The 17452-nt window shown below is 38.0% G+C and overlaps 2 protein-coding genes across 2 annotated transcripts; both read right to left on the minus strand.

The window, feature by feature from the left end:
* Positions 1–3342: 3342 nt before the first annotated feature.
* On the minus strand, positions 3343–4651 carry LOC148689861 (uncharacterized). Its single transcript, XM_088688089.1, has 2 exons — positions 3762–4651; positions 3343–3651 (listed from the first exon to the last, which is right to left on the minus strand). Exons 1-2 carry the CDS (start codon positions 4633–4635, stop codon positions 3620–3622), a joined length of 906 nt encoding a protein of 301 aa, XP_088544215.1. The 5' UTR covers positions 4636–4651; the 3' UTR covers positions 3343–3619.
* Positions 4652–13373: 8722 nt separating this feature from the next.
* On the minus strand, positions 13374–16422 carry LOC137731611 (ADP-ribosylation factor 2). Its single transcript, XM_068470768.2, has 7 exons — positions 16284–16422; positions 15672–15835; positions 14957–15027; positions 14689–14808; positions 14028–14146; positions 13851–13932; positions 13374–13626 (listed from the first exon to the last, which is right to left on the minus strand). Exons 2-7 carry the CDS (start codon positions 15817–15819, stop codon positions 13621–13623), a joined length of 546 nt encoding a protein of 181 aa, XP_068326869.1. The 5' UTR covers positions 15820–15835; positions 16284–16422; the 3' UTR covers positions 13374–13620.
* Between the last annotated feature and the right edge of the window lie 1030 nt (positions 16423–17452).

Here is a 17452-nt window from a genome sequence, read left to right on the forward strand (position 1 = left end):
TCTCATTGTCATTCAAACAAGGTTTTACATTCTCCCACTTGAATGTCAATGATATGCCTCAACACAATAAGAATCACGATGATCATTGAGTTCACAAAAAGCTTGCAACTGATCCTACTCAGTGACTTGTCATTTTTAAGAAAAATATAGGACCACAGAAAACAAAGCACGCATTGCTTGCACTTTGCACTCTGTGATCACATACATATTTATCATGAAAACACTATGCCACCTTTACGAGTCATGATGTTGAGAACTGATAATTTGTACCGTCAGATATCAGTTCCACATAACAAACTGAAATGATTCCAGTACCAAAGTCGTTTGACAAAGCATAATCAGCTATTCAAACAAGTCAATAATAATTAACAACTGTCGACAATAACAATAAAGATAACTGCAATAAACCCTACGTAGTTCATGGAGTGCTTACTCCCACTCATCAACAGAATCAAAGAGTTCTTTCACTCCCATGTTGAAGACATGTTTCTTGAAGACTCCCACTGGTAGGGCCTTTGTCATCGGGTCAGCTACCATTAAGCTTGTGTGGATGTACTCAATTTCGACAGTCTCCTTCTTCACTTCATCTCTCACTTTTAAGTACTTAATATCCATCAATCTACTAGCATATGACCTTTTGTTATTCTTTGAAAAGAAAACTGCAGCTTTGTTGTCACAATACAACTTGAGGGGCCTGTCAACATTGTCAATGATTTCCAATCCTCTCACCATGTTTTTAAGCCAAACAGCTTGTTGAGTTGCTGCATAGCACCCTATAAACTCAGCTTCCATGGTTGAAGATGCAATACCCTTCTGTTTTGCACTTTTCCACGATACTGCTCCATTAGCCAACAGAAAAATGTAACCATTCGTCGATTTTCTGTCGTCCACACATCCTGCCAAGTCTGAATCTGTGAATCCCACCAACTCCAGCTTATCCACATAACTGTAAGTTAACATGAAATCTCTTGTTCTTTTAAGATACCTCAGTACCTTTTTCGCTGCAACCCAATGTGCTGTACCAGGATTTGATTGAAACCTTCCTAGCACACTTACTGCAAAAGTCAGGTCCGGTCTTGTGCATACCTGGGCATACATAAGACTCCCTACAAGAGATGCATATGGCTTATCCTTCATTCCCTCATTCTCTAATTCATTTTTGGGACATTGATCACTGCTCAGTTTGTCTCCTTTGCCAATAGGCAATTCTCCATTCGAACACTTGTCCATATTGAATCTTTTAGTGACTCTGTCGATGTACTGCCTTTGGGAGAGACCAAGAGACTTCTTAGCACGATCTCTTACAATTTCTATTCCCAAAACGAATCGAGCTTCCCCCAAGTCCTTCATGTCAAAGTTTTGAATGAGCATACTCTTAGTTGTCTGTAGTAGAGACATATCGGAGCTAGCTAATAATATATCGTCCACATACAACACTAAGAATATGACCTTTGACCCAAGGACTTTCAGATAAATACACTCATCCATTTCGTTTTCTTGAAAACCTGAAGCTGCCATTACCTGATCAAATTTCTTATTCCATTGCCTCGAGGCTTGTTTTAAGCCGTATATAGACTTATTCAACTTACAAACCATCGTTTCTTTCCCCCTTTCAACAAATCCAGGTGCTTGTTGCATGTAGATATCTTCTTCAAGGTCTACATTCAGAAATGCCGTCTTGACATCCATTTGGTGAAGTTCTAAATCAAAGTGTGCCGTGATAGCTAGGATTATTCTCATGGAATCTTTTGTTGAGACTGGAGAAAACGTCTCATTGTAGTCAATTCCTTCCCTTTGTGTAAAACCCTTCGCTACTAGTCTTGCTTTGTGTTTGTCAATGTTGCCTTGTGAGTCTCGTTTTGTCTTGAACACCCACCTGCAACCAATGATTTTTGTTGTCCCAGTTGGCTGTGGAACTAGACTCCACACATTGTTTTTCTCCATAGATTCCAGTTCTTCATGCATGGCTTGTTTCCATAACGTTGATCGTGCACTTGATATTGCTTGATTGTAGGACAAGGGATCATCTTCATCTCCTATAGTGTATTCTGCCTCATTTAGGTACACGAAATCAGGCAATAATACTGCTTTACATACTCGCTGTGATTTGCGAACATTCGATTCCAACCTTGTAGTGACTGGAGCATTTATGAGATCTTCTTCAGTTGTTTGTACAGGTGCATGTACTTCACTTTCTTGGACATCTGCACAGGCCATGTGATCCTCATTTGCTGTCTCATCTTCATGGGACATATGTAAACTCCTATGAAGAGGACGTGGCTGCATGGGAATAATGAGAGTGGATGCGTGCTGATCAGGCAACACACTGGCAAGTGGGATTTCTTCGAAATCTGGGGATGGAGCTGGTAAGTTACTGAAGTCAGTCTCATCCTCATCTTCAAGAAATCGTGCATTATGTGTTTCCATGACCCTCGAGTGACTGTTAGGGCAATAGAATTTATACCCTTTAGACTTCTCAGAATACCCAATAAATTTGCAACTGATGGTTCTTGGATCAAGTTTCTTCTCTGTTGGATTATAAAATCTGGCCTCGGCATTGCAACCCCATACATGAAAGTGGTTAAAACTCGGTTTCCTTCCAGTCCAAGCTTCGAATGGAATCTTGTCCACTGACTTGCTTGGTACCCGATTCAATATATAGTTTGCAGTTTTCAATGCTTCTCCCCAGAGAAACATTGGAAGCTTTGAATGTGCAAACATGGATCTGATCATGTCTTTGAGGGTTCGATTCCTTCGTTCAGCAACTCCATTTTGATGCGGGGTCCCAGGTGTAGTGTACTGAGCCACGATGCCATTTTGTTCAAGATAAGTTGCAAAAGGTCCTTTGTGTTGTCCAGCCTCAGTGAACCTGCCAAAATACTCACCACCTCTATCGGATCTCACAATCTTAATGTGTTTGTCCAGTTGTTTTTCAACTTCCAAATGAAATGTTTTAAAACATTGCAAGGCTTCAGACTTTTCAGAAATAAGGAAAATATATGCAAACCGTGAAAAATCATCGATGAAGATTATGAAATATGATTTTCCACAGATGGTTTTAATTGGAAAAGGTCCACAAATGTCAGTATGTATGATTTCTAATAGACATTGGCTACGGTTTGACCCTATTTTCCTAGTATTAGTGAGCTTTCCCTTAAAACAGTTAATACACTCTTTAAAGTTGCTGAAATCAAGTTGTGGCAACAAGTCTTGTTTTGTAAGTGTGATGATCCTTTCTTTAGAGATGTGCCCCAACCTATTGTGCCAAAGCATTGAGGTTTTTGCATGAGAGAGCACTTGTTTAGAACCAACACTTTGAACATTAAAACATTCAATCTCATAAGTACAATTCATTTGCCACATATCAACTTTGAGATTAGCCTCACCAAGCAATTTATTCGAATCATTTGAATGGAAAAACTTTACACTTTGACTGTCACCCACAAATGTAAAGCCGGACTTAACTAACTTAGATGCAGAAATTAAATTCCTTCGCATGGAAGGTACATAAAGTACTGGACTTAATTCTAAAATAAAGCTAGAGGAAAGAACTAATTTGACACTTCCTATGGATTCGACAGCAACTTTGCTCCCATTCCCCACATAGACATTGTAGACTTCATTGTTTATCACCCTTGTTTTTGAGAAGCCCTGCAAGGAATTGGTTATGTGAATAGAACAGCCCGTGTCAAACCACCAACTATTAGGAGGAATATAAACTAGATTGGTCTCAACACACACAAAAACATTTATTTCATTACCTTTCTTAACAAGCCAATTCTTGAAGCCATTGCAATTCTTTCTTAAGTGACCTGTTTCTTTGCAAAAATAACACTCATTTTCTTTCTCAGTTTCGACATTAGCAGTTTTAATTTTATGAGATCCTTTAGAGATGATGTTAGCATTTTTAAATGAAGAAGAAATTTCTTTCTTCTTCTTCTTACCAGCAGCCACGGTTGAACCTTGAGTGAAGTCCCTTTTGCGTTTTTCTCCTTGCACAAAATTTACATCCACTGATTTGTCATTCCTGAGCCGATCTTCTTCTTGTGCACACATAGTGATCAGTTCATCAATGCCCCATTTAACCTTCTGAGTGTTATACGAAACTTTGAGCTGCCCATATTTTGAAGGCAGGGAGTTCAAAGCCATATGAACTAGGAACTGATCAGTCATGGGTACTTCAAGGTCTTTCAACTTTTGAGCAAGATCAACCATCTTCAGAATGTGTTCCCTGACACTTCCCTCACCATCAAATTTCATTGTAGTAATTTGAGTTAGAAAAGTCCCAGTTTCTGCCTTGTCAGACTCTTTAAACTTTTCCCCAACTGCAGCCAAGAAGTCTTTTGCATTATCTTGTTTTGGAACACCCCCTTTAACTGATGGAGCCATTGCTTTCCTCATAATCATCAGTGACATCCGATTTGTTCTCTCCCACTTCTCAACCTTTGCTTTATGATCTGCTGTGCTCTCTGCAGTGATAGCTGCAGGTTTTTCCTCCCTTAATGCCAAATCGAGATCCATAAGCCCAAGAACCATTTCAACATCCTCCTTCCACTTCTTGTTGTTAGAACCGGTCAAGGTCTCAATATTGTTGAAATTGAGGGATGTCATGTGAGGAGCTGCAAAACCAAACATTAATTCTAACAGTTGTTAGTCATCTAAGTATCAACAAATAGACGGAAAATGATACTTAATCTTTTCCTAACACATAATCGTATAAGCACAGTATCATCTTTGGACAGAAACCATTTATACTAGATTTGCATAGCCAAAATATTGAATACAAGGGCAGTTTACATAACTCCAACACTTTTGAGCAGATGAAGAATGTAATCTTGTCAATTCAATACTTCACTATACATTGATTCATTTGTTTAACTTGAATAAATAAACACTTTTGAGCAGATTATTATTCACTTAATACAGATGAATCACATGTTTGACTCTTTAGACAACAAGCCAAAATCAACAAACTAAACACTTTTGAGCAGATTAGATGTTGAGATCCTTGTTTATGATTCAAATCTTATTTGTCCATTTGGTTTTGATAAATAGAATGTGAATCCAAAAGTTCTTATTGGTTGAGTATTCCAGTATCGTAACCATGTTTTAAATGATCTTCTCTGCACATGATAGCAAACACAATCTGGAGGTATCCACAGCAATAGTTGATTACATATAGTGACCATGCAAACAATTGTCAGTATGCAGCGGAAGCATTTTAATGACACAGGATCAAAAACATATTTGCATGTATTAATATCGAGAGTTAACCATATACTGATTAAGGAACCCTAGCCATGTTGGGTTGGCTCTGATACCACATGTAAGCAGTAATATAAAGAATCAAACTACAACTGCATAGCAAACCAACACGACATTAGGATTACCATAAACATATACGCTTCAGTAACTGAAGGACCATCTCGTGCAGTACAAGAAACCAACTTACCTGGAGGTATCGCCATTCTGAGAGCAACAGATGAAGTCTTCTACTTCCAACACTCGTTAATACTTCTCTCTAAGTGAATAGGGTTTTAGATATCACGGAAGCCCTAGTGTAGAAGCAGGGACTTCAACTATTTATACAATCATTCATCGATAGAGATCCACTCGGTCCAGCCTATTAACAGAAGGAGTGTTGATCTCTATCTCAAAGAGTTTTAGTCCCATCATGACTTGATATACTAGTGTATATCAGATAAGGATCGAAACTAGGACAGCTGCAATACATGAAACTCCATGACTCTTATCGCATTAGGGCTCTCAAACTTCTCGTGTTTCACACAACCAGTACAACTAGTTATGCGCCACACAAGTAGTCCAGTTGTGATCTCATTGTCATTCAAACAAGGTTTTACAAGCAGGCCATGAAACCTTGTCAGGGCACTGCTGGCAATACCCGATTGTGTATTGTGGTGAGTGACTCCATGTTTTCTCACAGAAGCAGTCCATCACAGCATAGAAGTAGCCATCAGGCGTATCAAACAGATGATCAATGTTCTCAAACACTTGGATATCCGCATCCAAATATATCATTTTGCTGTACTCCTCAAACTGCATATATGCATAAGTTCCATATACTCAAATGTATATACATATTTACTGTAACCCTAAGAGAGTGCCTGAGTGATGTATTGTTCACCACACAGTCTGATGTATTATGTTTAAATCATTGGTAGACTAGTTTCAATCAACAGTCTAACAATATAACATATTAGATATCTGATACATTATCATGATAAATATCAATATGTTCTATGGTTTTACGTACTTACGTTCCAAATACGGAGCTTGGAGTAGTTAATGACATAGTAGAGGTTCGATCTCATGAACAATACAACCCTGAGAACGTAAAATCTCACGGTGCTCCTCTGGCACGTTCGGTAATATCGCAACCACAAGAGCGTACTCACTCCTAACTTTGCGCAAGCCCTTAGCCAAACCCACAACCCCTTTGAAATAATCACCATCTCCAGCTAAAAACGTCACAAATGCCCTCTTGGAGCAGCCTGTAGTAGTAGTAGTGAGCGTTGAGACTTTCCTTGTGGACTGGAACACATCATCAGCTGGAACTTCTGGGGGTGCCATTGCCTGGAACTTCTGGGTGTGTTGAGAAATGAGGAGTGTGGGGAAAGTAAATTAGCTACACTGAGGAAGCCACCCCCCACTAACCTTTGGTTCTGGGTTGTAATCTGCCCCTTGGATGCCTTATATAAACAAATGAGGACTAAATGCATGTAAGATGAACCCCAAATGAAACCCAAATGCAAAGTATGGTCCAAGTTTGTTTTTATAAATAATGTTTTTGTTGAGGTATATGATGGTGTTGGAGGGAAATAAAAAACAAGAAAGAATGAACGAACAATGTTTTCTGTTCAAACCCACCATTCATCTAGGGTAGCCTTATCATCAAGTATCAAGATGGACGGCTGAGATTAATGGGAGGTAATAAGGTCATGGTCAATAGAAAATATATATAATACTATGTAGTTACTTGCAATGGGGAAAATGCATTAGGCTTCAAGTGGGAGTAATTTTTCTTTGTGGAAAATATATCTTCAAGAAAGTTAGCATCAAAGGGTGGAGTAGTCGGTTGAAGTGGGGCCTTTGACCAAGTCATGTAAAAGATTATTTTTAAATAAGCATTCTGTAGTTTGGTCTCATCTAATTCTATGACAGATCTCTAATATTAATTGCAGATGAGACCTAACAATACTACGATTTTTCTTTTATAACTTGGAGAGGTTTGTTTCGAGGCTTAAGCTCAGCTGCTCAGTAGCATCCATCAACTTCTAAAACATGATTAGTACTAGAGAGATGAGTTTAGCATATATTTTCAAATCTTTTTTCATAGTACAGATAAATTTAGTGTATTATTCTTTCCCAAACACAAAGCTTGCCTGAAGAGCTTATATATTATTATTAACCAAATTCTAATTTTTTTTTCAAGGTGAAACAACTTAAGACATGATTAACACACCAGCTTTCTTTTGGTGAAACACATACATCATGCATGCTTTTAGTAACTTAGAAATTAATGATGCCCTTATCAAGGAAAAATCAGATGTGGGGTTTTTATTTTGATGAGAAAGTTTAACAGTAATCGCAAAGATTGACTAGCTAGCTTAATGATTGGGAAGATTACTGATTAATTGACCTTAATTTGGTGTATTCCTCTATACCAACAACGAGAAAGGAAGGGAAGTACCAAAAAAATGTTGGAGAAATTAGTATGGTTGAGACCATGCATGTGCATGAATCCCTGTCGTCAAATTAAGTTATATTTTTTGTCCGTACTGAATAATCAAACCCTTAATTTTTGTGTTTAAGAATGGTATATATTTGTTTGACATTTCATACACTAGTAGAAACTTGGATTAATTACACTGCATGCACTTGGTTGTTCGTCAGAGTTTTTTTTTTCTTTTTTTTTTTTGAAAAAAAATGATATTATTTAGACTAGGGGAGGGGGTAGGTTTAGACTTACGATAGACTAGTAATAATGTGGTTCAAATAAATCTTTGGTGAGAATCAAACCTAAAACCTTTTACTTACAGCTGAAGATTAATATTATTAGACCGTGGTACTAAGTGGCAGGTGCATTGAGGGGCAGGGGGTCAGTTGACCCCCCGAACTTCGGTGAACATCCATGGATACCTTGAGTGCTAACCCTCCAAACTTCAATGAATGTCCATGGATACCTTAGGTGCTTCCCTTTTGAAGATTAGAGTTGGCTTTATACATGCCCTTTTGATAAAATGTCTGAAAGAAGAGTGAATGAAATGGTGATCTCAGTGAATAATAAAGCATCACCATTCTTAGACAAACATATTAATGGGATGCAATGATATCAAACATTGTTAGTGTGTTCAAGATAAGTGTGTTTCTTTGTTAAGCATTCATATGGAAATAGCCTTAGAATAAGTTAGTTACCCTCGCAAATGTGGCATTAACAGGTTTGCATTATGCCTTTCCAAATAACTTCAGACCTACCAAGATTCGATGAAATTGGGATATGCATGCTATTTATGGTAAAAAAATTTGCGCGCTATTCTTATTGAACCCCCTAATATTATTTTTTGGATCCGTCACAAGTTGTTCCTTAGAGTTAGTCCTTAAGCAAAGTAATATAAATACAGTTTGAGTGACGAGTAATGCTACTGTTGTGATTTGTTATTAATCGTGACTGAGAAGAATTAGGGTTAGCTTTTATGTTTCTTTTTTTCTTTTGAGATTTTACTGCAAGCAGACTTCAGCACACTGTAAAGTAAAAAATTTTGTTTCCCATGGTTTGCTTTCTTACATGCATACTGCAATATCTTGAAAAGTATGTATGTAGCATTTTAAATACCCAAAAACAAATCTAAAAAATATTCAACAACGAATTCTGGAGGAGGCAGATACAAAATTGTTTTCCTTCGTTGAGATGTCACCGACGTCATTAAAAGTTTCACATATTGTTGACGTTTGATTAAATATATATTAATGGTTGATATGATGTTTTGATTAAATACATTAATGGTTGATATGATGTTTTGATTAAATATATATAGGGTAAGCTACTTAATGAAAAGTTTGTAATTTAGAACATGAAGAACGTTCCAAGAAAGCGACGCTTGCTATCTGCTGATACAGAACCATCTCTTCCTTTGATTAATTTACTTGCAGTTATAAAGTCATCTTATCTATGGATAAATATGCAAAAACTGCCTGTTGAATCATGTAATATATATATATATATATATATGTATGTATGTATGTATGTATGTATCATCCCCAGGAATTGCGCAGCACAGTACAGGGCGATTGGGCCCTGTCCTGCCTTAAAAAAAAAAAAAAAAAAAAAAAAGCAAAAGATAAAGTAAGGGCAATATGCTTCTTGCTTGGTCGATCTTTTTTTTTTTTTGTTTTTTTTTATATTATTCCTACAAAGCCCAAGCTCTCAAACAAAATGCGCAGAAGTTAAAAATATCAGAAATTTTGTCTACCAAAACTTTATTAAAACTACTACTACAAAGAAAATCAGTGGATTTAGGGTTTAGGGTTTATGAGTCCAAATTAGACACTGAGGCTCCAACTTTGAAAATTGAAAATTTGTTCTTTAGGCTTTCACCTATCAAGCAATTGTATAATCTTATCAAGGATTTATGGAGAAGTGGACTGGCCTCCAAGAGTTGTTTGACATACATAGAAACAACACAGTTGACGCTTCTGTAGACAACTTAAATTGAGTTACCAAACTTTGTTGGAAGTGGGAATCTTCCCCTGCCAACTTTAATAAGGTAGAGATCCAAGAAGGATTTAGTCCTAGGCCCCTAGCCCTAGAGAAATAAAACAAGGAAGAAACCCTAATAAGTTAATGTTGGTGACTGGTCTTCCATATGTTGAAATGTTTCACATCGGCCGTATCAATGGGAAAAGAAAAGTTTAAATATCCTAACTCCACTTCAACTAATACCGAGACCTTTTGTGACAAAACTCCACACCTAACGGATTGTGCAGATTGTAATTACCAAGTGAGGGACATTATCAGTGTTGTTGGAAGTGGGCCTTTGGCCCGTCTCTTTGATAATTCTACATGGTATCAGAGCTACGGAGCGGGCCCGTACTGTACTGCCACGTGATGGGTAGGTCCCCTTGGCCTCGCGCGATGATGATGGGTCCCTTGGCCCCACTTGTAGGGTGAGTCTCCTTGACTCCATGTGGTTGTTGATGTGTGGATCTCCCACGTGTGACCCACTAATTGGCTCTCACGTGAGGGGGCGTGTTGAGATGTCTCACATCGACCGTATCAATGAGAAAAGAAGAGTTTAAATATTCTAACCTCATTCCAACTAATACCGAGACCTTTTGCACCTGACGAATTGTGCAAGTAATAATTACCAAGTTGGGAACAATATCGATATTGTTGGAAGTAGGGTCTTTGGCCCGTCTCTCTGATAATTTTACACCATCATTAGCAGGAAGAGCCAAAAGTTGGGAGCTTAATGCTGAAAGCAAGCTTTTCAATTTCTGTAGTTTAGTCATTTACAAGTGATCCTCGGTTCAAATGGCAAAAGTGGCTAGTACTGGACGTGCATGCAGCATGCCCGCAGGACACAAACCTTGTCTTAATTTGTATGCATTTGCATGCATGCATGACTACTGCAGATGCCCATAATATTCATCCAACCTGCTGTTGTTTTTTATGAGTGTTGTTGTTGTTGTTGTTTTTTTTTTTTCTCTAAACAAACGATAATATCTACACTAAGGGGTGAGGGAGTGAGTTAAGTCTCGTAATAGACTACACACAACAAGTTCAAATTTGTATTTGACGAGAATCAAACATAAAATCTCTCACTTACAACAGTTAAACTTAAAAATGAAAACGTTGTTACAATATAGTGTTGTGTAGATTCACCAAGTTATCAACATTAAAGAAATGCTTCGCGTAAGTGGTGGATGTAAAAACGAGACGAGCCTCATAATCCTATTGCTGCTTCGGATGTAAAAAGTGCTTTAGGTAAATCGGACCTACTCTGAAAGAGACGAAGGACACAAATTTTTAATAAATAAACAAAAGCAATTTGGAGGAGAGAGAGAAGAATGAGGGAAAGCAGCCAAGAAATTTGGTCACCTTGGTGCCTCTTTTCCCCAGCGCATTTGGACATTGGAAGTGCTTTTGGCGTGAGTGGCTCTCTCATTCTATTTTTCGTTCATTCAGTAGTTCATAGGGTTTTTTTTTTTTGACGGTGCGAGTTTAATACAAATGAGTTTTATATATTAATTGTGGAACTCACCTATTGTTTTATTTTTCTCTATTTTATAAGCCTTTACACTTTTAAGTCTAGCATAAAACAACTAGAAAATCAGTGGATTTAGGGTTTAGGGTTTATGAGTCCAAATTAGACACTGAGGCTCCAACTTTGAAAATTGAAAATTTGTTCTTTAGGCTTTCACCTATCAAGCAATTGTATAATCTTATCAAGGATTTATGGAGAAGTGTGCTGGATCCAAGAGTAGTTTGACATACATAGAAACAACACAGTTGACGCTTCTGTAGACAACTTAAATTGAGTTACCAAACTTTGTTGGAAGTGGGAATCTTCCCCTGCCAACTTTAATAAGGTAGAGATCCAAGAAGGATTTAGTCCTAGGCCCCTAGCTCTAGAGAAATAAAACAAGGAAGAAACCCTAATAAGTTAATGTTGGTGACTGGTCTTCCATCTGTTGAAATGTCCCACATCGACCGTATCAATGAGAAAAGAAGAGTTTAAATATCCTAACTCCACTTCAATTAATGCCGATACCTTTTGTGATAAAACTCCACACCTGACGGATTGTGCAGATTGTAATTACCAAGTGAGGGACATTATCAGTGTTGTTGGAAGTCGGTCTTTGGCCCGTCTCTTTGATAATTCTACATGGTATTAGAGCTAGGGAGCGGGCCCGTACTGTACTGCCACGTGATGGGTGGGTCCCCCTGGCCCCGCTTGTAAGGTGAGTCTCCTTGACTCCATGTGGTTGTTGATGTGTGGATCTCCCACGTGTGACCCACTAATTGGGTCTCACATGAGGGGGCGTGTTGAGATGTCTCACATCGACCATATCAATGAGAAAAGAAGAGTTTAAATATTCTAATCTCATTCCAACTAATATCGAGACCTTTTGCACCTAACAAATTGTGCAAGTAGTAATTACCAAGTTGGGAACAATATTGATGTTGTTGAAAGTGGGGCTTTTGGTCCGTCTCTCTGATAATTTTACACCATCATCAGTAGGAAGAGCCAAAAGTTGGGAGCTTAATGCTGAAAACAAGCTTTTTAGTTTCTGTAGTTTAGTCATTTACAAGTGGTCCTCGGTTCAAATGGCAAGAGTGGCCAGTACTGGACGTGCATGCAGCATGCAGGCCCCTCAAACATGCATGGCAAGAGCCGCAGGATACAAACCTTGTCTTAATTTGTATGCATCTGCATGCATGCATGACTACTGCAGATGCCCATAATATTCATCCAACCTGCTGTTGTTGTTTTTTATGAGTGTTGTTGTTGTTGTTGTTTTTTTTATTTTTTATTTTTTTTTTAATAAACAAATGATAATATCTACACTAAGGGGTGAGGAAGTGAACTAAATCTCGCAATAGGCTACACACAACAAGTTCAAATTCGTATTTGACGAGAATCAAACATAAAATATCTCACTTACAACAGTTAAACTTAAAGGTGAAAACGTTGTTACAATATAGTGTTGTGTAGATTCACCAAGTTATCAACATTAAAGAATTGCTTCGCGTAAGTGGTGGATGTAAAAACGAGACGAGCCTCATAATCCTATTGCTGCTTCGGATGTAAAAAGTGCTTTGGGTAAATCGGACCTATTCTGAAAGAGACGAAGGACACAAATTTTTAATAAATAAACAAAAGCAATTTGGAGGAGAGAGAGAGAAGAATGAGGGAAAGCAACCAAGAAATTTGGTCACCTTGGTGCCTCTTTTCCCCGGCGCATTTGGACATTGGAAGTGCTTTTGGCGTGAGTGACTCTCTCATTTTATTTTTCGTTCATTCGGTAGTTCATAGGGTTTTTTTTTTTGACGGTGCGAGTTTAATACAAATGAGTTTTTATATATTAATTGTGGAACTCACCTATTGTTTTATTTTTCTCTATTTTATAATCTCTCTTGTTATTTATTATATGGGTAGTTCATCTTTCACGATAATTGAACCTAAAACCTCACTTTTTTTTATTAGAAAAGCAATTGCAATTTATACGTTTAAAGAAATCACTTTTAAATTAAAATTCGAAAGTTTACTTCCTCACAGCCTTGGAAATTAAAACCCTCACATAAGCTCAGTTAGAGCAGCAGAGCAGATAATGAACCAGAACCAGAACCAGAACCAGAACCAGATCCAGGAGTCGCGTATCCAATAATCGAATTACAACTCAGAACAGAATTGAATCCAAAATCCAACCAAAAGAAATACAACCCCATTTAAAAAGGTCCTAGATGAAAACAGCATTCCCACAACAAATACAAGAAGAAGATTTCAACAATTCAATCGTCTCAATAACATAAAAAACTAGATAATATTCACCCCTGCATCCAGAATTTCCGGTCCACAAAATGACTCCTCGATACAATCACGCCTGCAATTCAACGAGTATGAGAAACCGTAACGAGCATTCAAATGCCACATAACAATAACAATATAAGAATTTCCAAAAAGAGATCGTCAACCAAGTCATACAGCACGAGAGCCTTGCCATGATGGTTATAAATTAAAGGTTAGGTAATTACACCTACTTCGCTCTGAAGGAATATAAAACCACTGAATTGTGGGGGGGGGGGGGGGGGGGTGGAATAAGTATACCTTGTTAGCAATGTTGTTGGAGAGCCAATCCAGCCCCTCATATAGACCCTCCCCGGACGTTGCACAGGTGCTCTGGATGTACCTGGAAAACCATACAATGGGTGTTAGACCTAATTAAAAAAAATAAAAATTAAAAAGATGAATCACAGGAGGGACAAGGAATCCCATAAAGATTACCAGTGACGCTGTCTCAGAGAGTGGAGGCCAAGCTTATCAGTAATTTCAGCAGCATTCATGGCATTGGGAAGATCTTGTTTGTTAGCAAATACGAGCAACACAGCATCACGCAGTTCATCCTGAAAACAGGATATTTCAATCACACAAAATAATGGAACATAAAATAACTTGTCCTAGTATCTCCAACATCAATTAGGTAAACCTGGAAGTATTGAAAGGTTCCAGATAACAGGTCCAGAGAACCACTCTTCAAAATTAACATGACCGACCTTACTAAGCACATATGACTCAGTGAAAAGAACGTTTATCATTCAGCCACACCATTCAAAGCCAATACAGCAAAGCAAATCAGCCAACGATAACAACAGAGTAAGAAAATAGGATAACTAGTTTTGTCAATATCCACAACACGCATCAACAGCATACTAACACAGTTCAGGAAGCTGCCACTTAGGCCACTGCATCTTTATCATCTCTAATCAATAGAAAACCTTACGTTATCTCCTATAAACTACAGGCTTCAGTCCTAAATCTCATACACTAAAATCTAGGAAATTCCAGAAGTTGAAGGGATGATATTTTAAAACATATCAGCACAGAATACATCCTGGAATACTCAAAGAAGGATGGATAGAAACGCTTGAGCAAAATGACAACAAACCTCATTCAACATCCTATGCAATTCGTCCCTTGCCTCAACAACACGGTCTCTGTCATTGCTGTCCACAACAAAGATAAGACCCTGCGTGTTCTGGAAATAGTGCCTCCACAATGGTCGGATCTGAAAGGAAAGAAATAGGTTGCCAACTTGTCATCCACAATTTTCAAGATATTCTAAACTTGTTATCCACAAGTCAAGAAAACTTTTGGAAATCACCAAAATTTCTTTAAATAACTTTACATCTCTCAGAAACATGAACTAAACTAACCTTGTCCTGACCCCCGACATCCCAGACGGTGAAGCTGATGTTCTTGTACTCCACGGTCTCCACATTAAACCCTACAATTGTATATTTTTCAAAAATCTTAAAAAAAAAATTACAAAACCTAATGAACTTCATAAAGGAACAACATAGAAAATGAACGAAATAAAAGAAAACAAAGCAGAAGAAAAAGCCTTTACACTTTTAAGTCTAGCATAAATATCGTTGCTGTTAAGTTGTGACAATTTATAGTTACAAACTCACAAAACGGTTAAAATAAAGACATAGAGATTTTCAATGTGCCGGAACACAGGTTGGTACACCACATGACATTATACAAGTGGAGGGACACTAGAAAAATAAAACTTCCTTCCACTTGTATAATGACATGTGACGTACCACCCCATGTTCAGGGCACACTGAAAAATTTCTCCTGCTTTCAGATCACAAGCTATGCCTCCCAACCATAAAACAACCATTTTAGATATAGCCACATGTTGCCATCCAAACTATCTAGCATCTTGGACTGAAAATTTTCATCTCCACCAGCTCACAATGAAACCATATCAAACATTACGATCAACAATTCTAATAAAAGTAGATTAGAATGTCCACGATCAGTGACGAATATCATCCAATGTTAAAGTCTCGACATATTCTACAAAGCTAGCATAACAACAATGAGCACACGATTGCCTTGGGAGGGGAAGAAGGAACTCACCGATGGTGGGAATGGTTGTGACGATCTCACCAAGCTTGAGCTTGTAGAGGATGGTGGTCTTACCAGCGGCATCGAGACCAACCATCAGAATTCGCATCTCCTTCTTGGCAAAAAGCCGGCTGAAAAGCTTCGTGAACGTAAGCCCCATTTCTGGCTACGGATCCCTACATATCAAAACACCAACTCACTAGCATCAACAGATCAAACTCCGGCAAGGCCAAACGTAAATCATTAGCAATTCATATTTTCACATCCAAGAAACTAAAATTACAAAATTGAAGGATTCAAACTAGTAATTATGCAGCATGCAGCAACAGATCGAGCAGATCTGGAGTTACAGCCAAATTTTGCAGTGGAAATTCGAGCAAAATTCTAGAGATCCGAATGATTAGAACACGTAATCTTCGAATCACAGTAAAAAAATCAACACAAATCTCACGGTATTCAAGCATTTGACCACATTAAACACAAATGAACGCTAAATCTGACCGTAATCAACAAAATTACCGCGAAATTAGAAACCAAATCGAGCGCAAAAGTACCGAAATCAAACGGAGAAGTACAAATGCTATTAAATTCAGAGAAATTCAAGATCTGAGAGTCGGAATTTACCTTCGATGAGCTTTCGCAGAGGGACCTTGAAGATCGAGGGAGAGAGAAGGAGAAGGAAGCTTTGAACCACCGCGTGAATGTGGGGGTGAGGATCGACAACTGGGGTTTATAAACTCCCGGTCCGTGGCTTGTGTGAAATACGAAAATGCCCCTGGCGCACAGCGTAAATGCTGATCCTAGGGCGAAGAGAATTTTCAATATGACCGGCACACGAGTTGATATATCATATATCATTATATAAGTGATAAAATATATATGTTGAAAAGTTAATAACTTAAAAAATAAAACTTCTTACCACTTACATAAAAACACGTATCTATCACTCATGTTCCCGTCACAATAAAAAATTTCTCAAGACATTGCCTGTCAAATGAGTAGCCGCCGCGTTGAAACCACGGTATATACGGCGTCGTCTCGTCCACATTGTAAACAATGTTGGTGTTGTTACGTAGGATTTAATGCAATGCAGTCACCACCTCGAAACGGGGATTTAATTATTCCATAGATTTGATAAAAAATAAAAATAAAAATTATTCCATAGATATTTATTAAATTTTTTTGATTAATTAAGGATAGAAATAAAAAGGGTCGCTGGTGGTTCAATTTTGAATGGTTGATGCAAGTAGCGAAAATTCTATTATGTTCGTTTTTGTGATATGCTCCTAATGAATGAAATATTAAAATGATCAGTTATAAATTTAAGAACCAGATATGTTCTATTATAATATACATTAATGCATATTAAAATATTTTTTATGGTAAATCATTAACATCTTAGAGCAGTTCCACCAGAGGTGGAATAGCCCATCACTTAATCAAAAAAACCAAACTGGGGGTCTGTCAATCCACTCCAGCCCACAAAACAGCCTAGCACCTAGCCCAAGCTAGGCAAGTGACCAACCCATTTTTGACTGACCCATGGACTGACCTATTTGGCTGGCGCGTGCAGCTCAATCGCGCATGGGTGCGAGTAGGGGACAAGGGTGCAGGCAGCGGGGCCCGCTGTCAGCCCACTTGCTCTTCACCCAGAAGTAGGTGACGTGGCCCTCTTTATGCTGTTGGATTTTCAACAGCTAGTTTTTCTACACCGTTAGATTTCCAACGGTAAAAAAAATTTGAATTTTACTTTTAAACTAGACCGTTCGATCACAGATCAACGGTCCACAATT

Source organism: Pyrus communis, chromosome 16 (genome assembly GCF_041283825.1).
Source record: "Pyrus communis isolate YQ-2024b chromosome 16, ASM4128382v1, whole genome shotgun sequence".
NCBI classification, from domain to species: domain Eukaryota; kingdom Viridiplantae; phylum Streptophyta; class Magnoliopsida; order Rosales; family Rosaceae; genus Pyrus; species Pyrus communis.

Bases quoted from the DNA above. Each gene is read 5' to 3' on its own strand.
- LOC137731611 (XM_068470768.2), bottom strand. From the start codon at position 15,819: ATGGGGCTTACGTTCACGAAGCTTTTCAGCCGGCTTTTTGCCAAGAAG. The intron at 14,147-14,688 runs GTTTGTTGTCAT...TCCTGTTTTCAG, and splicing joins TGCATAGGATGTTGAATGAG to GATGAACTGCGTGATGCTGT. The intron at 13,933-14,027 runs GTAATCTTTATG...ATGGTTTTCCAG, and splicing joins TCTCTGAGACAGCGTCACTG to GTACATCCAGAGCACCTGTG.
- LOC148689861 (XM_088688089.1), bottom strand. From the start codon at position 4,635: ATGTTTGGTTTTGCAGCTCCTCACATGACATCCCTCAATTTCAACAAT. The intron at 3,652-3,761 runs GTAATGAAATAA...AATTCCTTGCAG, and splicing joins GAATTGGCTTGTTAAGAAAG to GGCTTCTCAAAAACAAGGGT.